Below are 19,086 nucleotides of genomic sequence, written 5' to 3'. Positions count from 1 at the left end.
GTGGCATCAAGGTGCGGTGCGGTGGTGCGGCACGGTGGCGCGGCACGGTGTTGCAGCACGGTGGTGGCCCGTGGCACAGCACAGCGAGTGCCGTGGTGTGCCACCAAACATGTCAAAGTGCACACAGCCTGCGCGGATGAGCGGCGCCCGACCGTCTGCCTCTATGCATCACGCCCAGGACACGCCCTGGTCCCCACTAGTGGAAAACTCTTTTACGCCTACATGCGATCTTCGCCCCAGAGCTGCTCGGCGCGCTCCCAGTTGATGCAGTCGAAAAAGTTCGACAGGTAGCGCTCCTTGCCCCAGAAGCCATAGTCGCCGAGCCATGCGTGCTCAAACAGGCTGGCGCAGAACAGCGGGTATACATTGTTCCCAATCGCGCCCGACGCCGAGCTCTGCGCGAGGCTCTCGAAGCGGTTCTGCGCACGCGGCGCCGGCGTCGGCGCCTCGTCTTTTTGCGCGGTCTCGGCCGCGGCGTCCGGCGACGTGCGGCCGTCCTGCACGCCCGCCGCCAAGTCGCGCGGGCCGGTCTGCTGGCGCTGGTGCACGAGGATGGTGCCTGCGCCGTACGTCGGCACGATACCCAGGCGCCCGTGCTCGTCCTTCACGAGCCAGAGGTATCCGTTCGACACGCTGCCCATGCCCGCCGCGGCGAACGCGAGCTTGAACTGCGGCAGCGAGCCGTACTGGTCGGCGATCGCCGTCGCGAGCGTCTTGCCGTAGAACGTGGGAATGACGCCGGTGTGCGTCGAGGGCTGCGGGTACTCTTTGTTCGGCTGCTTGTCCTTCGGCAAGAGGCCCGACAGGAAGAAGCTGTTGTTCAGCGCCAGCGACGCATGGTTAAATGCAAGTACCTGTGCGCGGTCGCGCGCGGTGCCCATCACCGTCTCGACGACCGACTCGGCAGCGAGCGGCGTGCTTTGCACCTCGTCGTTGAGGCGCTGCAAGAGACCCGCCTGCCACTGCGTCCACAGCAGCTGCGTCGTGCGCTTCGACAGGAAAGGCTCGCACCCCTCCGACAGCGCAGGAAGCATCGGAGGAAGCTGGTGCAGCTGCCGCGTCTGCGCCGCACCGCGCACCGCGCGCGCGCCCGAAGACCACATCCGCCCGGCCATGGCAGAAAACGAAGGGCTTCTTCGGTGCCACGTGGCTTTGCCAACACCACTCGGATGGTGCCTGCAATGCCTGCCCCGGCGCCGGGGGCGACGTACCGCACCCTGCTGAAGCAGGCGATGCGCTCGCGGCAGGAGCGCATCCTGTTCCTTACGGCGCTCGCGACTCATATCCTTTTGAGCATTGCGCTATTTTCCGTCCGCGCGCTCGCACGCCCGGTCGTCGCCGGGGGCACGGTCGCGCTCGTGGCGCTGGTCGCTTTGCCGACGCTCCTCGAGCGCCGCACGCGCATGATCCAGGCACCCAAGGTCATAGTGAAGCAGCCGCCGTCGTCGCGGGGCGGGCATCTGCTCGATGTTGTGCGCTCGCCAGAGGTGTGGGGGCGCGCCCTCCGCCACGGCGTGCGTGCGGCGCTCGGCGCGATGCTCTACGCGGGCACCGCGACGCACGCCTACGGCTGGGGGTGTGCCATCGCGCCGACCGTGTTTGTCGAGTCGCACCAGGCCTACTATATCAACGAGACATTCCTCGTGCTCCTCTTCACCGCCGCATGGGCCGGCGCACTGTACGCGGTGAGCGACGCATGGCGCACGCCGCGCGCGTGCTGGGACGTGCCTGCCTTTGATCCGGACATTGTGCTGAGGCCGACGACACTGCGCGAGCGCACGCTCTCGACGCTCGGCCGCCGCGTGCCGCACGCGTGGCTCCTTGTCCCGGTGCTTGCCGTGCCGTTCCTCGTGTATGTGCTGGTGCGCGACGCGTTCTGGGCGAGCGTGCTGCGCATCGTCGGCGTGCAGACGGTCGTGCGGCCGTACATTGTGCCGTCGTTCCGCGTCGTGTTTCGCCCGTGGCACATGCTCGCGACCGTGCTTCCTGTCGCGTTGCTGCTCCTTACGCTGTTTGCGGTGGTGTACACGCTCTTTGACGTGTACTGGACGCACCCTTTGCCGATGCTCTCGGCGCGTGCGCGCGATCCAAACGCCGCGCTGCTCGGCGGGCTCAACGACGTGCACCCGTTCTTTGTGGCACACGCGTACAGCGAGCTTGCACGCATCGCCATGTACGACAAGCAGCGGCGCGCCGTCCTCTTTGACGACGTGCAGCGCCTGCACGGCCGCCCAGTCGCGTGGAACGGCGTGTACACCGCGTGCATCTACCGCCTGGACGCGTTCCTGAAAGAGGCGCCAAAGAAGGAGGCCAAGCAGGAGGCCAAGCCCCAAGCCGCCGCGTCGCGGCCCAGCGTCTGGCGCGCGCTCGCCGACGCGCCCGCCCCCGCGCCTGCCGAGAAAAAGGCACCCGCGCCCGCGCCCGCGCCTCCCGCCGCCGACACGGCGCTGTTCAAGTTTGTGCGCATCGCCGCGTACGGCGCGCACGCCGCGCTGCGTGCGCTCCTTGCGCTGATTCCCAGCGACGCGAAGCACGCGCTGCTCCCCCAGGCGCTGCACCTTGCGTTTGCCGCGCCGTCGCCTGCGCTGGTCCTCGACGCGGAGCTCCTGGCGCCCCGCGCGGTCGTGTGCTGGGCGGCGCTCGCGATGGAGCACCTCGTCGACGCGTCGCTCTCTGAGGACAAGTACGGCAGCGTCCAAAAGGACATTGGGCGCGTCGTCCAGGCCTTGCTGCACGCGCACGAGCGCCTGCAGATGCTGCGCCGCAGCGTCGAGCGCCAGGCGCTCGAGGCGGACAACCAGCTCGTGCGCGAGGCGCAGGTCGTGCGCGGCGCGCTGAAAGAGGTCGGCGCGGACGCCGCGACTTTTAGCACGTCCTACGCGCCCTTTTACAACGAGCTGCAGACGACGTGGCACGTCGCGTACGCCACCCTCGATACCGCGCTGAGCCAGAGTGGCCAGCGGATTGTGCAGACGTTTGCCCCGTATGGATTCGAAAAGTAGTAATGAATGTGTCTACAGGAATACGATGCGGTTGCCGACCTGCTGGATGACGCCGAGCGACGCGTACTCTTGCAGCGTCTCTTGCAGCTGGTCCTCGACAAAGCCGCTGTGCAGCACGCGGTCGCGGACCGCACCGAGGTGCAGCTCACCCATCGCGCCCTGCATGCCGGCATGCGGGCGGCCGAGCATGTCGCTGCTCTCGGCGCCGGCCTGGTGCGCCATCTCGCGCAGGATGCGGAAAATCTTGGACACGGGGCTCTGGTCGTCGCCGAGCTCGCCGCGCCGGCGGCCCGAGGTGTAGAGCGAGGCCTTGCTCACGTCCATCAGGCGCAGCGCCTCTTCCACGTCGCCGTTCTCGACCTCGGTCGCGAAACGCAGGCGCGCAAGCGCCTGCGCGAGACGCACGACGCCGAGGAGCGTACGCGCAGAGGTGTACGTAAACGCCGTCTCGCGCTCCTCGTCCTGCTTGTGCTGCGCACGCAGCTGGACATAGGCACTGACGATAAACTCGGCCACGTCCGAGGGGATCGTCGGCCTGATCTGGCGCGCGGCGCCGATAAAGTGGCGCAGCACCGGCGGCGGCACCGCGTCCTGGTCCTGCACCGGCGGCGCGCTGTGCATGTGCACGTAGGTGACGTGCTCGGCCAGGCGCTCGTCGGCCTCGCGCGAGGGCGTGTCGAGGATCAGGTACAGGATATCGAAACGCGACAAGAGCGCTGCGGGCAAGTTGATGTTGTCCACGGGCGACACACGGGGGTTGTAGCGGCCGTACAGCGGATTCGCCGCGGCCAGGATCGACGTCCGCGCGTTGAGCGTCGTATTAATGCCAGCCTTGGAGATGGAGATCGTCTGCTGCTCCATCACCTCGTGGATCGCCGTGCGGTCCGACTCTTCCATCTTGTCAAACTCGTCGATGCACGCAATGCCGTTGTCGGCAAGGACGAGCGCGCCGCCTTCGAGCACCATCTCGTCCGTGACAGGGTCGCGCATCACCGCCGCAGTGAGACCGGCACCGGACGAGCCGCGGCCGGTCGTATAGAGGCCGCGGGGGGCAACTTTGGCAATGTACTTGAGCAGCTGCGACTTGGCCACACCGGGGTCGCCCATCAGACACACGTTGATGTCGCCACGGATCTTTAGTCCGTCGCCCATCGCCTTGTTGCAGCCGCCGACGAGGAGAAGCAGCAGCGCCTTTTTCACGTCCTCGTGCCCGTAAATCTCGGGCGCAATGCTCGACGCAAGGCGCGCATACAGCGAGGGGTCCGCACGCAGCGCCTCGATCTCCGCCTCCATGTCCGGCGAGGTATCCAGGTCCTGGTAGGACCGCTTCAGCTGCCGGATGTGCTGCGCGTCGAGGTAGGTATCCGTCAAAAGACCGGCGCGGATCCCGCGGAAACCTGTGTAGGGCAGCGGTAAAAAGATGCCGCCAATGTCGACAATGTCACCGGGGCTCAGCTTGCGCGTAAGACGGCCATAGAGGTGGATCGTCATCGAGCGGGGGATGTGGCCGACCGGGACCTGGTCGGTCATCTCTTGGATCTTGACCTCCTGGAAGGCGACAAACTTGCTCGCACGCACTTGGGGGTAGAGCGGCGCACGCGTCTTGTTCGTCATGCAGACCTTGCTCGTGCAAAAGGTGAGCGGCATGTACTGCCGCCCGGTGATCTCCTGAAAGACCTCGGCACCGCAAATGTCGCACGCGTACGCATCGACTTGGATGCTCGGCTTGACGTCCGAAATACGCGTCACAATACCGCGCACGGTAAGCAGCTTGCCGATGTTTGTCCCGCGGATATCACGCACGGCCATCGGCGCGTCCTGCTTCAGCGGCTGGAAGTAGAGGCGGTAGCGGCGCAAGAGGCTCGGAGGGAACACGTCGGGGACGTCGCCCGCCGACTCTTCCTGCTCCTCGTTTAGCGCATTGCGCTGCAGGCGCTGGTGCCGGATGACATCCAGCACATCGTCCTTGTCGGAAATGTCGCGGTCGGGGTCCGGGAGCAGGCGGTCAATCACCTCGTAAAAGAGGTCGAGGTAGTGCCATGCATTGCCACGGATCGCAGCAACAAGCGCCGCACCCGTAAAGCGCCCGGACGAGCTCTTGAACTGCGCGACATCATCCAGCTCAATGGTAAGCATCTCCTGGTCGCGGTTCGCGATGCGCTGCAGCTGCACCATGTACTTTTCCACAATGCCGCTGCGACGTGCGGCAGGGCGCGAAGGGTCCTCGTCAAACGAGTCCATCATCAGCGTATCATTCGTCGCATCGAGCGCATCCTCGCCCTCGTCCTCCAGCTCACGCTCAATCAGCTGCGCCGGCGCCTCGTCGCCGCTCGTCCGCTGGGGGCCGACGTGGGACAGCGACGGGATCGTAGACGCAGGCGCCTTGAAGTGCTCGATAAAGTCGGCAATCTTCTCACGTTCTTCATCGTAATTTACGTTAATGTTTACCACAGGCAGGATGGGGCCTGTTGTGCTCGTGCTCATCCTGGCTGCCCTCGTCGGCGTCGAAGGCGCTCGCGACCCCTGCGACGCGGCGCGCGATGCCACGTGGCCATCGGTATGCGTGCGAAATAAAAAATGTGCGCCAAGGGGGAATCGAACCCCCGGCACAGCTACATCTTTGGGATGGCAAAGCTGTATTTTACCACTAAACCATTGGCGCAACCGATGGAAGCAAAGAGGTGAGAGTGGCTAGATAACGGGATACTACGGGGGGCGGCCAAGCCCAGCACTGGCTCGGCGCACCACGACACCACGACACCATGATACCACACCGCACCACAGGCTCACGCACGTCTCGATAAAACATTTTTTGGCATCTCTACTTCTCCTCGTCGCCCTGCCACTTGCGCTCGCGCTCGCGCACCACGTCGAGGCCGGGCAGCTCGCCGGCGACGGTGCCAAAGAGCGCGTCGCGGACCTGCGCACTGCGCGTCGACATCTCCTCGTTGCTGTATAGGTCGCCGTGTCCCGCCGCATCGCGCGCGCGGCGCGTCGTGTATGCGCTCGGCTGGTGCACAAAGTGCTGGCGCACACGCACCGGCCCCTCGGCCGGCTCCGCAGACGCCTGCGGACGTCCAGAGACGTCCGACGCGAGCGTGTGCTGGATGCGCAGGGTATCGTACATATCGAGCTCGCCGAGCGTGTCCTTGCGGCCGGTCTGCACATCTTGGTTGTGCTGGTGCAAGAGCTCCGACGTCGTGGCGAACTGCACAAAAGGCCGGCCATCGCGCTCGCCATAGAACTGGCCAAGAATGCTTTCCGTCACCGCATCGCCCAGCTCGGCGTCCTTCTCAGCAGGGGCCAGCGGGAAGAAGCTGGGGGTGAGGTGGTAGAGCGAGACGGCCTGGTGGAGCGCCTCGTCTTTCTTGCGCTTATTCAATCGGTTCGCACGGCGCGACAGACTCGTAACGCTGCTTGTGCTAAACGCGCGCGCGCTCGGCGCAGCGGCACGCAACGCACGCACACTTCCGCTGCCCACCATCGTCAGGAGAAGGAAGTTCGGTGGAAATCACGTGATCTTCGCCTGGACGCGTCGGCGGCTCGCGAGCGTTTTGGCGTGATGCAGCCGAGTGCGCCGGGGCCATCGGTGCGGCAGCGCCCGCTTCCCAGGCCGCTGGGTGGCGTGTGCGCTTCTCCGAGCGCATATGAGGTGTTTAGGGGGGGTGTAGAGACGCCCCCGCCTGTTCCCCCAAAGCCCAGCACCCCCAGCCCGACCCGCAGCCGGCCGGCAACACCCCTGAGCAAGAGCGAGAGCCTCCGGAAACGCGCGGAAGAGCTCATGGAGCTTGGATCGCCGTCGCGCATGGGGCAGCGACGCAGGATGGATACGCCCGAAAAGGGGCGGCCGCTGCCCGCGCCGCCGACCCCGCTCAGCGAACGGCGCTGGGAGAATCGCGACGAGCTCTCAGAGAGCAGCACCGCGCCGCAGCTCGTGCGCACGGCGGGAATGACCCCGGTGCGTGTGACGCCCTTTTCGCCACACACGGGACGCAGCAGCCCCCGCCCGCTGCCGAGCGTCGAGCAGGGGCGTCCGTTGCCGAGTCCTCAAAGCATGCATGCGATCCGCGCTGGCCGCGAGAGTCCGCTTGCGAGGCGCGTACCGCCGCGGCCCGTGACACCGCAGGCGCCTGTTCCGGTCATTGCGCGTGCGGCGTCGCCGCTCAAAGGCGGCCGTCCGATGCCGTCGGACGACGTGTTTAGCGACTCGCCCCGACGGCCGGTGACGCCCGTAGGCGAGCGGCCGACGACACCCGTGAGCGAGCGGCCTGTATCGCCGCGCGGTGCGCGGCCACCTGCGACGCCCCCGCGCACGCCCCCGCCGCCGTCGCGCACGCCCGAGCCGCGTCCCACGACGCCGCTCGAGTCGCTGCACCCCGACCGCCCCGAGACGCCGACACGCTGCCGGACGCCCGAGGCGAATATCCCCCGCATTGCACGTACGCCGTCGCCTGTGCGCTCTATGCGTCCCTATCCCATGACCCCCGCAATCCCCGGCGGTCCTCCTGTGCCGATGATTATGATTGATGGCGAGGTCATGACCGACGCCATGATGGACCCCAGCGAGGCACACGATGCGACGGTCTCCTTTGACGATATCTCTGTTCCGCATGCGCAGCGTGCGTCGCGTACCTCGGCCGCGGACCGTGCCGGGGTGCGCGTGTCGGCTGGCATCCACCAGACGTGCCACGGCTGTGACAAGTGGATCGGCGGTGCGATGGTGCATGCAATGAACCATGCGTGGCACGCGCGGTGCTTTGTCTGTGCGCAGTGCACGACGCCGCTTGAGCACGTCTCGTTCTACGAGCACGACGGCCGTCCGTACTGCCACCTCGATTTTCACGAGCTCTTTGCGCGCCGCTGCTTCCACTGCCAGACGCCGATTGTCGAGGAGCGGTTCGTCACGATCGACGACGCGCAGCTCGGCGAGCGCTCGTACCACGAGCTGCACTTTTTCTGCGCGAGCTGCGGCGATCCATTCCTGGATCCCAAGGATTTGCCGTCGCCCAAGCCTGACGCGAGCGTCGATACCGACGAGGGGTACGCCGGCAAGCCGTTCTTTGTACAGGGTGCGCACCCCTACTGCGAAAAGTGCCACACGCGGCTGCACAAGCCCAAGTGCAAGGCGTGCCGCCTGCCGATTGAGCACGACGTGGTGCGTGCGCTGCGCGCAGACTGGCACCCTGACTGCTTCGTCTGCACGCGCTGCCGCGCGCCGCTGCACGACGCGCCGGTCTTTCAGGGGCCGGACGGCGCGCCGTGCGACTTGGACTGCTACCAAGCGTGGATGCGTCGTGCGAACTAGGGTATCTGTACATAGCTAGCGCAGGTCGTGAATGACCACCGTGGCGCCCGCGCCGCTATCCAGCTTGACATGTCCGTGCGTCGCATCGGTGTACAGCGGCAGGTCCTCATCCGCCGCGGCCACATGCGCGTGGAACGGCGCAGGCTGCGTGCACTGCAGAATGTACCGGAGGCCCGGCGGATTCGTCAGCCGAAAGATGCCCAGATCAGGCTGGTGCTGCGGCGCACAGACCACGGCGATGGCCTCGTCGAGCAGCGCCTGGTAGCCCGCCTGGGTGTGCAGATCGAGCGAGGAGAGGAAGCAGCTCTGCGACGGGTGCGTGTGGATCCAGCCGAGGGTCATTAGGCCACGCTCAATCTGCAGCGCGGTCGTCTCTTCCTCGCTCCCGGCCGTGCACGAGTCGCTCGTGCCGGTCTGGGCAGGGAGCACGAGGTCGGTGACGTGCAGTGCGCCCTCGCGCTCGCTCCCTAGCAAAAGGCCGCACGTCTCGCGGTCCGCGCGGGTGTTGGGCTCAGCATGCGCGAGGAAAGTGGTGATAAGGGCCGTCGGCAGGACGACCTGCCGCAGCTTCGCGCCGGCCTCGGTCGCGGGCACCGCCGAGGCGGGCGTGCCGGTCGTGAGCACCGCATGCTCCGCCGCCCCCGGCAGCTCCTCCTTCGGCAGGGGGGGCTGGCTGGAGGAAAAGAGCGCGCCCCAGCGCCCTTTTGTCGCCGTGCTCCGTGGGCCGGGGGGGCGCTGGGGGCGCGAGAGGGGCGACGGCGTACGCACGATCGACGCGGCAGCATCGCGCAGGCGCATGTCGAGCGTGCGGGGCGGATCCGAGCCGAGCAGGCGCGCTACGGCCTCTTGCGACTTGGCCTGCGCATCGGCCGTTGGGACAAAGCCTTGCTGTTGCTGATGCGGCGACATGTGCTGCGACACGGCCGTGTATAGGTCGGGCGCGCGCTCAGGCACCGCGACAAGCGATGCAGGCATCGCCATGGGAGCAAGAGGCTTGGCCTCGAGCGGACGGGGCCCTTTCGCCGACTTGGCCAGCGGGCTCACGAGGCTCTTTTCCTCGGGGCCCGTCAGGCGGTGCGGCGATGCGAGTGCGTGCTTGCTCGGCGAGTCCTTCGGCATCGGGATCGCGATGGGCGACGTCGGCAGCTCGAGGGGGGCGAGCTGCGGCGGCACGTCTTTTTCGGGGCGCTTGTGCCGCTCTCGGGGCTCCTTGCGCTCGCGCGGCTCCTTGCGCTCCTTGCGCTCTCGAGGCTCGCGCGGCTCGCGCGGCTCTTTGCGTTCCTTGCGCTCCTTGCGCTCCTTGCGCTCCTTGCGCTCCTTGCGCTCCCTGCGCTCCCTCTGCTTGTCGAGCAGTGCAGGCTCCGTGCCGAGCGGGCTGGACACCCTGCCGAGCGAGTTCGCGTCTCGTGCCAATGGACTCGTCTCGTCTCTGAGCGGGCTCGTCTCGCTTTCCGGAGCCGACAGACGTGCCTCGCTCGCCGTGTCTTTTGTGCCGTGGTCGTCGGCGGGCTTCTCGTCGGCATGGTGGTCCACGCCGGCCCGCTCTTCGACGGTCTTGTCACAGAGCGGCGTATCGGCCGGCGCGCGCGCCGTCAGCAACGAGCGGCTCGTCTTGGGCTTGAGCTTCTTTTCGTCGGCAGCGGGCGGCACGCTCGCCTGCGCCTCTGCCGCGTCCGGCGTGCGTGGTGCGAGCGAAAAGCGGCTGGGCTTCGCCTTGGGCGCCTGCTGTGCCGTGCGCCCCCACGGCCATGCGCTCGGCCCCGGCTCTGCCTCGTCATTGTTGCGCCTGCGCCCAGAGAAGGAGAGGACGCCGCGTAGTCCTTTGCGTGTCGGCGACGGCGCCGCTGCCTCTTCCTCTGTCGCAAACGAGACGCGTTTCGTCCCCGGCGAGCGCTGGTCCGCCTTGGGGGGGCTCTCTGCGGTGCGCAGCGACGGGCGCGCCGGTGCCCCCCGCGACGCCGACTGCGGCGACACGGGCCCCCGCTCCTCCATGGCGTCTTCGCGCACCTCGCGCAGCGTGTCGCGTGTGAGCGAGACGAGATTCTGGATCGTGTCGGCGTTCTGCGTAAGTCGAGCCACGTACGCGCTGTACCCGTGCTTTTGCCTGTGTCAGTCGCGCGACGTACCTCTTTGTCGAGGCGTGCGTACCCCGTGTGCTCGTTCGGAATGAGGTCGACGAGGATGCTGCGTCAGGAAACCGGCGTACCGTGCGCATTTTGATAGGCTGTGTGAGCAAAACAACGTACCATTTGTACTGTTCCTCGAGATCCCCAGCCGTGTGATGCTGGTCGGCCTGCCGTTTCAACAGATCCGCCTTGCGGATCCACTGGCCCACCGGAATCGCACTCGAAAACTTAAGCTCGTCCCGCAGCGAGTGCAGGTGTGCATCGAGCTCCTCCGGACTCGCGGGAAGGCGCACCGGCGCATGCACCGCCGCACTCTGTGGCGCGGGATCGCCCAAGAAACTGATCTGGTTCGTCGGCACCGTAAGCCGGTTCGTATGCGTGCCGTGGCCATCGCGGCCTCGGGTCGCGAGGCCCATCGCGGAGTGGAGGTAGTGGAGGCCCGATGGGATTGGGGAAATACCAACGCGAGCCCAAACAACCATGCAGGTGGTGCGGGTGCGCGACGTGCAGCCTGGCGAGCGCGTCCCCCGCGCGGCGCTGCTCGAGCGACTGCGTGCCAAGGAAGGACAATCGCATGTGCCCGAGCAGGCGTTGCTGCGCGACGTGCTCTACCTGCTGCAAGGCATCAGCGGCAGTCATGTGCATCTGCGCACCGAGTGGCAGGCGGCGCGCGACGACGGCGCGCTGGCGCACAGTGCGGGCCAGCAGGTGTTGCGCCTCGAGTTTGACGAGGGCTGTGGGACGATTCCTGCGCCGGTGCAGGACCGCATCCACCGCCTCGCCGAGCTCGGCCAGCTCTATGTGCGCGTGCGCGACTTTGTCGACGCACACGCGCAGGCGAGCGAGACACGCCTCATTACGCAGAGCCTGTGCCACTTTCTCGCGTCTGAGCTCACTGAGTACTATGCGATGGTCGCCGCGCTCGAGACGCAGTGGACGGTGCTGACGGAGGGCGGCGAGGCGCAGCCGCTGACCCTGCAAGGGCTCGTGCAGCAGACGCGCGAGCCGCTGCTGCGCATGCGCATGATGAGCACGATCGTCGAGTCGTGCCGCGGCGTGCACGGCGGTGCGCTCGTCTCGACGATCCACGCGTACACGCTGACCGGCGATCCGTTCATCCGCCAGTTTACCTCGACGCTCCTCGACCACGTCTCGCGCCCCTTTTTCCGGTGCCTGTCTCGCTGGATCTACGATGGCGAGCTCGACGACCCCTCGGGCGAGTTCTTTATCGCGCTGCAGCACCCCGAGCCGGTGCGCCGCGCGCGGCCCGCGGACGAGGCGGCGGCGGACGAGCAGACAAACGCCGCCGACGTGTGGCATAGCAAGTTTGTGCTGCGCAGCGACCAGCTGCCGAGTTTCCTGAGCGAGCACTTTGCGCGCAAGATTTTCTCGACCGGGCGCTCGCTCAACTTTATCCGCTGCAGCTGCGGCGAGAGCGAGTGGGCGGCGATGCACGCGTCGCTCCAGTCGACGAACCACGAGCGGACGCTGCGGTACTCGGACATGACCGGCCTCGAGCACGCGATCGACGCGGTGTACGACGCGGCAAACGAGCGCTTGGTGCACACCTTTTTGCACAAGTTCCGCCTCTGGGAGCACCTGCGTGCGCTCAAAGAGTACCTGATGCTCACCAAGGGCGACTTTGCCGACGCGCTCATGGCGTCGCTCGGCCCGAGCCTCGCGCGGCCCGCGCACACGATCTACCAGCACAACCTCTCTGCCGCGCTCGAGACGGCGATCCGCGCATCGAACGCGCAGTTTGACGATCCCGATATCCTGCGCCGCCTCGACGCGCGCTCGCTCGAGTTCTCGCAAGGGGACACGGGCTGGGACACCTTTACGCTCGAGTACCGCGTCGAGTCGCCGGTCAGCGCGGTGCTCGACGCGAGCGCCATGGCCGGCTACCAGATCCTGTTCAACTACCTGTGGAAGATTAAGCGCGCCGAGACCGCGGTGGATGCGGCGTGGGCGGACGTGCTCGACGCACAGAACCGCGTGCTGCGCGACGAGCACCTCGGGCCCCGCGCGCGGCTCTTTGCCTTGCTCCAGCGCGCGAATGTGCGCCTGAGCGAGATGATCCACTTTGTGCGCCAGCTGCAGGGCTTCAACCAGCTCGAGGTGATTGCCTATTCGTGGCACGCGCTCGAGCAGGCCTTTACGCAGCACCCGGGCGACCTCGACCAGCTCATCGAGACGCACCGCACCTACCTCCATACGCTCATCTCGAACGCGCTCCTGCGCGGCGGCAAGCGCTCGCACGCCGAGCAGCTCGCCGACGAGGTACGTGCGCAGCTCGACACGGTGCTTGCGTACTGCGCGGCACTCGGCGAGCTGACGTACTACGCCGCGAAAGAGATGGAGCGCCTCGCCTCGGACCTGGGCACGCTCGAGTCGGCGGAGCGCACGTTGCGCAACGCGACCGAGCGCCTGGACACGGCGCACGCCACGTTCGCCGAGCGCATGCCGGCCATGATCAGCGTGCTCGAGCGGCACCCGAACCTGACGGTGCGCGACCTGGCACGCCGCTGGAACTTTAATGTATACTACCGCCGCGGCCGCGACGACGCGACGCGCACTACGAAATAGGACACCCAAGCGCCGCGAGACTCGCCGCAAGCCGCGCATCCACGCGAAAGTCGTACCAGTGGCTCGGGTCGTCAAACTTGGCGACAAGCCGCCGCCACTGCGCACAGACCCACGCGTGGTGCCCGTGGCCGACGCGCTGCAGCGCAAGCAGCACCTGGTACAGCTGGTGCGGCGTGGGCGCAGGCGCCTGGCTCGGCCGCCGCCGCGAGCGCCGGGGGGGGGTATGAAGGGGGTCCACACGCAGGTAGCCCTCAAAGAGCTCGGCGAGCGTGTGCACGTTCCAGAGCGTGTCGGGGGCGGCCCACTCCCACTCGTGCGGCGCCGCGCCGCGCTGCCGCACGTCGGCCGGCACGCCGTACTTGGCAAAGGCGGAAAAGAACGCATGGTACACGTCGACACTCGGCGCCATGCCATGGGCATCCGACTCGCCCAGCGATACGTACGGGCGGGGGAGGGAGGTCGTAGGAGGCGCGCTCGGCGTGACGACCATGTCGTGCAGCACACGCAGCGCGCCGCTCAGGTCGCCGCGCTGGGTAAGCAGGCGCACTAGCAGCGCGTACGTCGCGCGGTCGGGCAGCACGTCGGGGGGGACGGCGTCGACGCCAAGCACGCGCCGCACCGCCGGATCGGACTGCGCGGGGGGGCGCGCAGCATGGCCGACACGCCGCAGCTCGTCGAGAAGCTGGTTGTAGCGCAGCGCCTCGTACACGGCGCACAGGTCCGCCGACGCATCGCGGTGCCGCGCGGCGTACGCACCGAGCGCCGTATTCACCGAGGCCGTCGAGCATGCGCCGGCAGCGACCATCGCCCGCATGCAGTCGTGCATGCCTTGCTCGTGCTCGAGCTGCGCAAAGAACAGGGCACGGATCGCCCACGAGGCGGCCGACGGCGTGCCGGCCTCGCACAGGCGGCGCCAGACGAGGCGAAAGAAGGAGATGGCGTCGGCGCGGGTATAGCGCCCCGCCGCGAGCTCGCGGCGGACGGCGGCGAGAGACGACAAGGGCTTTTGTTGGCGGTTCGGCGCGCCAGAGGCGCTGCGTGCAATGGCATGCAGCAGGATATTGAACGAGACGGTGCTGGGAAAAGGGGGACGCGAGGTGGGGGAGGGGGATGCGTGGAGACTGGCATCGGATGGGCTGCATTTCCCATCCGAATGCAATGGGACCGTGACAGACGTTTCGGTGGTGAAAGGGGCGGTGCTCGTCGAGTCGGGGCTTGGCGCGCCGCCTGGCATGGTATTTGGCGCGTCGCTTGGCATTGCCCTTGGTAGATCGCTCGGCACGTCGCTCGGCACGTCGCTCCGTACGTCACTCGGCACGTCGCTCGGCACGTCACTCGGCACGTCACTCGGCACGTCGCTCGGCACCCCTGCATTCGATATCCCTGCACGGTAAAGGGCCTGGAGCCCATCCTCCTCCCCTTCTTTCCTTGTCCCGCGCCCTCCCCCTGCACTCTGCTCGGCGGCAATAAACAGATCGAGTAGCTCGAGCAGCAAACTCGGCGGCGTCCGCCGCTGCCGCCCACGCGCGCTCGACAGCAGCGTGTTCCACAGGTAGGCATCCTGCAAAAGCGCAGTCAGCTCATCGCGCACCAGCACATCGTTGGGCGACGTGGCCTGCGCATACATGCGTTGTGCGCGCTTTACGTGCTCGACCAGCACAAGGATCTGGTCGGTGGTCTGGCGCGTGGTCGGCTGTGCCTCGAGCAGCACCTGCAGGATATGGCGGTACTCGGCGGCGGCGAGCGGCGTCTTGGCCTCCTCGACGCCCAGAAATGCGTCATAGACGGCCGCCGGCTCGGCCCGCGCGAGCGCGCCGTAGAGCGTCGCGAGGCGCTCGCTGCGCTGCCGCCCCACCGGCGCGGCATGCTGCGTCAAGGGGCGCGCGGCGGGGCGTGCGTATGCACGCCCCGCCGCGGCCCCCATCGCACGCACGACGCATCGATGCATGCAGAAGAACCTCCACCATTCTGCCTTTTCTACTTGGCCGCGCCCTGGCAGATCTGCACCTTGATGCACGACTTGCCGTCCTCGCCCTTGCCGCGCGCGGTCGCCTCAAAGGCCTTGTCCGCGTCGTGGAAGAGGTAGCGGTGCGTAACGAGGCGCGTCACGTCGACCTTGCCGGTCGCCGCGAGCGCGATCGACTTGTCGTAGTCGCCGGCCGCGTAGCGGAACGAGCCGAGGAGCTGCACCTCGCGCACCAGGATGTAGGTGATCGGCAGCACGATCTCGGGGTTGCCCATGCCGATCTGGGTTAGTAGTGCGACGTACCGAGACGATGCGGCCGAGCGGACGTGTGGCGAAGCACGCGGTCTGCATGCACGACTGCGCGCCGGTCGCCTCCAGCGCCAGGTCGAAGCCATCGTTCGCCGCGACGTCCTCGCCGAGCGAGTCGATGAGCTCGCGCGCGTTGCGGCGCGAGCACTCCATCCCGGCCTCGTTCGCGTGGGGCGGCGAGGGCTTAAAGGTCGACGTCGCACAGAACTCCTGCGCAAACGCGAGCTTTTCGTCGACAATGTCGACAGACACGCTGGGTGAGTAGGGGTACGTACACGCGCTTAGCGCCGTAGGCCCGCGCGACCGCCGCGGCGAGCAGGCCGACCGGTCCTGCGCCAAAGACGAGCACGTTCTCGAGCGCACGCACGCCGCCGCGCGACACCGCCGCGTGGACCGCGACGCTGAGCGGCTCCATCAGCGACGCGGCCTCGAGGGACATTGCGTCGGGTATGGGGTGCGCAAACGCCGCGTGCAGGTTGTAGTACGTCGCGAGCGTGCCGTCGTACGGCGGCGTGGCGGCAAACACCAGCTTCTCGCATTGGTTGTAGTCGCCCGCCAGGCAGCGCGCACACGCACAGCACGGCACGCCGGGCTCGAGCGCGACGCGGTCGCCGACCTTGCGGTCGGTCACCGCCGCGCCGACGGCCGTGACGATGCCGGACGACTCGTGGCCGAGCACCATCGGCGCGCGCAGGATAAAGTCGCCAATGCGCCCGTGCGACTTGTAGTGGCAGTCGGAGCCGCACAGACCGGTCTGGCGGATGTTGACGCGCACCTCGTTCGGCTGCAGCTCGGCCACGGGGCGGTCCTCAAACACGGTCTTTTCGATCTCTTGCAGCACGTACGAGACGTTGCCCTTGGCGGGCGGCGTCGGCAGGCTGTTTTCCAGAGACATCGTCGAAAATTCTGACTAAGGCGCACGGGCTCCCCGATGGGAGGTGGTGCTCGTGTCGGTCGCGTGTCGGCCGCGTGTCGTGGCGCAGCGTCGCGTACCGCATTGTGCGAGCGTGTCGCATTGTGCGTGCGTATCGCATTGCGCGAGCGTGTCGCACGGCACGCCCACCCAAATCATGCGGCAACAAGCAAAGCTACCCACTACATAACACAGCACTTGCTCGGCTGAGGCTCGGCGCCGGTCGGGCTTGACGACTTTTCGATCTCACCAATCATCAACTCAAACACCTTGGCTACATTAGCAGAAACACGCACCGACGTTGGTATTGTGCCGCGCACTGGTCTCGACCCAGCCGCACTTGAGCTGCTGCGCGAGCTCCTTGCCCTCGGCCTCGGGCACTTGGCTGCATAAGTCGCGATACGTACCGCTGCGCGTGCAGATCGCTCTTCTGGCCCACGAGCACGCACGGGATGGTCGCCGTGCCAGTGTAGTTGAGGATCTTGTCGTAGACCGTCTGGATCATCTCGAACGAGGCCCGCGACGCGATCGAGTACACGAGCACGTAGCCGTGGATACCGATCGCATGCTTCGAGTTCAAAATCGAGTACTCGTCCTGCCCGGCCGTGTCGACAATGTCGCAGTAGAACTCTTGGCCTTTGTACTTGATCGTCTTTTCAAACACATTCTCAATCGTGGGGTAGTACGAGTCGACAAACGCATCCTCGACAAAGCGCACGACCAACGAAGATTTGCCTGCATTAGAAAGAATACGCACCCACGGACCGCGAGCCAAGCACGGCAATCTTTCGCTTCTTGCGCAGGTTCTGCGCACTGTTCGACGCCATGGGGGAGGGGAGACAAGGCGTCCCGAGCGCAGCAGCCTCCTAGGCCGCCTCCACTTGCCCGCGACGCGCGCACGGTTACCATGGCGGAATGGGCGGCGCAGGCCGCGGCGCACGGCGGCTGGGACGCGGCGGGCGTGCGACGTAGGGATGCATGGTAGGTGCTTTGGCTAATGCAGGCTCGCGCTGCTGGGCGCTGCGTGCGACACGCCCGAGACGTGCCCCCAGGCGATGCTGCCGAGCCGAGCTGCGCTCGCAGCGCACCGAGACGAGGGGCAGGTCGCGCTGGACGTCAAGCGCAGCTTTTCCATGTACGACGTGCACGACCGCGAGCGGCGGCGTGTACAGCTACATGCGGTCGTCTGCGGGACGCTGCGCAGGTACCCCGCACTGCACTACTACCAAGGCTTTCACGACCTCGCCTCGGTCGTCCTCCTGACGCTCTCTGGGGACGAGGGCGAGGGCGTGTGGCCCGACGACCGCACCGCGACGACCGCGCAGCTCGCTGTCGACTGCATTGCACTGCACGTCGTGCGCGACGCGATGGCCGCCAACCTCGAGCCGGTGCTCGGCCAGCTAAAGATTGTGCGGAAAGTCTTGCGTGCGGCCGACCTGCCCTATGCGCTTGCGCTTGAGCGCGCGTTTATGCCGTCGCAGATGGTCGTCGCCCTCTCGTGGGTCCTCACACTGCTCACGCACGAAATCGCCGACGTGCACAGCGCACAGTGCATCCTCGACTACGTCTTTACGCACGGCCCCGGGAGCATTCTGTACATAAGCGCCGTGCTCCTCCTCCAGCACAAAGAGGCCGTGGCCGACGCGGCGCACGGCGAGATCGAGGCGATGGACATGGCGCAGCTGCACCACACCCTTGCCAAGGTCCCCCCACTGGACACGGACGCGTCGCGGCACGAGGTGCTCGCGGCCGCCGATGCGCTGCAGCGCGCCTACCCCCTCGCGTGCCCCGCCGTGCACGCGCCGAGGATCCTTGCGAGCTGCAGTGTGCTCTTTACCGAGACACCCCACATGTCTACGGATGCGCGCGCGCTCGAGATCGCGGCGCTGCCCGCCAGTGCGCTGGTGTTGGACATTGAAATGACGCCCCAAGTGCCCGACGTGTGGGCCGAAAAGCAGAGCGCGCGCGTCGCGCGCGTCCCCCGCGCGCTCGTGCTGCGCCGCCTCCTCCCCCACCTCGCGCGGCGGCATCCGCACCCCCTCTTTTTCCTCTCCTCGCTCTCGCTGCTGCTCGGCGGCAGTCTCCTGTCGGTGCTCCTCGCGCTGCGCCTCCCCCCGTAGTTTAGTCAGCCGTCGCCTCCCCTCCATGATGAACCTGACGCTGTATACGACGCGGGCGGGTACGTATCCCTGCTAATGCAGTGCTCCTTCTCGATTCGGAAGGGAACCGGGTCCTCGCGAAATACTACCAGCCCCCCCAGGAGAACGGGAGCGATGCGCCGCCTCCCGTGCCGACCCCCGGCCTTGGGGCGCTGACGGCCAAGAACCCCTACCAGACGGCCAAGGAGCAGCGTGCGCTGGAGCACGCGGTGTGGGACAAGGCGCGCCGTGCGTCTGGCGATTTGTTCCAGTACGACGGCAACCTTGTGCTATTCAAGTCGACCTACGACGTGTTCCTCGTGGTGATTGCGCCCGAGCGCGAGAACGAGCTGATGATGCACAGTTTTCTTACGTCGCTCTACGAAACGTTGTCTGTCCTTCTACAGAGCCAGATCGATAAGCGGACGATCCTCGACAACCTCGATTTGGTCACGCTCGCGATTGACGAGAGCGTCGACGACGGGTACGTTGCGAAGCTCACGCAGCGTCATTCTCGAGACCGACAGCGCCGCGGTCGCGAACCGCGTGACGCGTCCTCGCCCCGACGCGATCGAGGTGCAAATCACCGAGCAGAGTACGTCGCCCAGCTCACCCAGCCCTGCTCAATGCCTACTCCAACTTCCGCGACCGCATAGGCCAGCGCCTCTCGGGCTTGTAGGTAGATCACGTGATCAAAACGCGGTGCGGCGTGTTGGTGTTTATTCGTTTGCCATCGCGTAC

The 19,086-nt window shown here is 66.9% G+C and overlaps 12 protein-coding genes and 1 non-coding gene across 13 annotated transcripts; 5 read left to right on the top strand and 8 right to left on the bottom strand.

Moving 5' to 3' along the window:
• Window positions 1-218: 218 nt before the first annotated feature.
• Window positions 219-1,115, bottom strand: MJAP1_002873 (superoxide dismutase; the record flags this gene model as incomplete). The annotated part of the gene is made up of 1 exon (XM_060266805.1): window positions 219-1,115. The coding sequence occupies one exon, from the start codon at window positions 1,113-1,115 to the stop codon at window positions 219-221; it is 897 nt and encodes a 298-aa protein (XP_060122788.1).
• A 54-nt stretch (window positions 1,116-1,169) lies between these two features.
• On the top strand, window positions 1,170-3,002 carry MJAP1_002872 (uncharacterized protein; the record flags this gene model as incomplete). Its single annotated transcript, XM_060266804.1, has 1 exon — window positions 1,170-3,002. The coding sequence occupies one exon, from the start codon at window positions 1,170-1,172 to the stop codon at window positions 3,000-3,002; it is 1,833 nt and encodes a 610-aa protein (XP_060122787.1).
• A 12-nt stretch (window positions 3,003-3,014) lies between these two features.
• On the bottom strand, window positions 3,015-5,486 carry mcm7 (DNA helicase; the record flags this gene model as incomplete). Its single annotated transcript, XM_060266803.1, has 1 exon — window positions 3,015-5,486. The coding sequence occupies one exon, from the start codon at window positions 5,484-5,486 to the stop codon at window positions 3,015-3,017; it is 2,472 nt and encodes an 823-aa protein (XP_060122786.1).
• Window positions 5,487-5,582: 96 nt separating this feature from the next.
• MJAP1_002870 lies at window positions 5,583-5,664 on the bottom strand. Its single transcript has one exon. It is a non-coding gene; the product is annotated as a tRNA-Gly (tRNA).
• Window positions 5,665-5,823: 159 nt separating this feature from the next.
• Window positions 5,824-6,486, bottom strand: MJAP1_002869 (uncharacterized protein; the record flags this gene model as incomplete). The annotated part of the gene is made up of 1 exon (XM_060266802.1): window positions 5,824-6,486. One exon carries the CDS (start codon window positions 6,484-6,486, stop codon window positions 5,824-5,826), a length of 663 nt encoding a protein of 220 aa, XP_060122785.1.
• Window positions 6,487-6,825: 339 nt separating this feature from the next.
• On the top strand, window positions 6,826-8,307 carry MJAP1_002868 (uncharacterized protein; the record flags this gene model as incomplete). The annotated part of the gene is made up of 1 exon (XM_060266801.1): window positions 6,826-8,307. One exon carries the CDS (start codon window positions 6,826-6,828, stop codon window positions 8,305-8,307), a length of 1,482 nt encoding a protein of 493 aa, XP_060122784.1.
• Window positions 8,308-8,322: 15 nt separating this feature from the next.
• MJAP1_002867 (ubiquitinyl hydrolase 1) lies at window positions 8,323-10,849 on the bottom strand (the record flags this gene model as incomplete). The annotated part of the gene is made up of 4 exons (XM_060266800.1): window positions 8,323-10,368; window positions 10,391-10,411; window positions 10,434-10,491; window positions 10,554-10,849. The coding sequence occupies 4 exons, from the start codon at window positions 10,847-10,849 to the stop codon at window positions 8,323-8,325; spliced, it is 2,421 nt and encodes an 806-aa protein (XP_060122783.1).
• Window positions 10,850-10,913: 64 nt separating this feature from the next.
• Window positions 10,914-13,019, top strand: SPC98 (Microtubule-nucleating Tub4p (gamma-tubulin) complex component; the record flags this gene model as incomplete). Its single annotated transcript, XM_060266799.1, has 1 exon — window positions 10,914-13,019. One exon carries the CDS (start codon window positions 10,914-10,916, stop codon window positions 13,017-13,019), a length of 2,106 nt encoding a protein of 701 aa, XP_060122782.1.
• A 71-nt stretch (window positions 13,020-13,090) lies between these two features.
• MJAP1_002865 (uncharacterized protein) lies at window positions 13,091-14,943 on the bottom strand (the record flags this gene model as incomplete). Its single annotated transcript, XM_060266798.1, has 3 exons — window positions 13,091-13,095; window positions 13,125-14,095; window positions 14,195-14,943. 3 exons carry the CDS (start codon window positions 14,941-14,943, stop codon window positions 13,091-13,093), a joined length of 1,725 nt encoding a protein of 574 aa, XP_060122781.1.
• A 53-nt stretch (window positions 14,944-14,996) lies between these two features.
• On the bottom strand, window positions 14,997-16,189 carry MJAP1_002864 (uncharacterized protein; the record flags this gene model as incomplete). The annotated part of the gene is made up of 3 exons (XM_060266797.1): window positions 14,997-15,266; window positions 15,289-15,547; window positions 15,570-16,189. The coding sequence occupies 3 exons, from the start codon at window positions 16,187-16,189 to the stop codon at window positions 14,997-14,999; spliced, it is 1,149 nt and encodes a 382-aa protein (XP_060122780.1).
• A 200-nt stretch (window positions 16,190-16,389) lies between these two features.
• Window positions 16,390-17,034, bottom strand: RHB1 (GTP-binding protein; the record flags this gene model as incomplete). The annotated part of the gene is made up of 4 exons (XM_060266796.1): window positions 16,390-16,481; window positions 16,504-16,592; window positions 16,615-16,942; window positions 16,965-17,034. The coding sequence occupies 4 exons, from the start codon at window positions 17,032-17,034 to the stop codon at window positions 16,390-16,392; spliced, it is 579 nt and encodes a 192-aa protein (XP_060122779.1).
• An 80-nt stretch (window positions 17,035-17,114) lies between these two features.
• On the top strand, window positions 17,115-18,327 carry GYP8 (GTPase-activating protein gyp8; the record flags this gene model as incomplete). Its single annotated transcript, XM_060266795.1, has 2 exons — window positions 17,115-17,188; window positions 17,211-18,327. The coding sequence occupies 2 exons, from the start codon at window positions 17,115-17,117 to the stop codon at window positions 18,325-18,327; spliced, it is 1,191 nt and encodes a 396-aa protein (XP_060122778.1).
• Window positions 18,328-18,352: 25 nt separating this feature from the next.
• On the top strand, window positions 18,353-19,024 carry RET3 (Golgi-to-ER vesicle coat component; the record flags this gene model as incomplete). Its single annotated transcript, XM_060266794.1, has 4 exons — window positions 18,353-18,386; window positions 18,409-18,829; window positions 18,852-18,940; window positions 18,963-19,024. 4 exons carry the CDS (start codon window positions 18,353-18,355, stop codon window positions 19,022-19,024), a joined length of 606 nt encoding a protein of 201 aa, XP_060122777.1.
• Between the last annotated feature and the right edge of the window lie 62 nt (window positions 19,025-19,086).

Source organism: Malassezia japonica, chromosome 5, assembly GCF_029542785.1.
Source record: "Malassezia japonica chromosome 5, complete sequence".
In the NCBI taxonomy this organism is placed as follows: domain Eukaryota; kingdom Fungi; phylum Basidiomycota; class Malasseziomycetes; order Malasseziales; family Malasseziaceae; genus Malassezia; species Malassezia japonica.
This window is presented reverse-complemented; position numbering and strand designations above follow the sequence as displayed.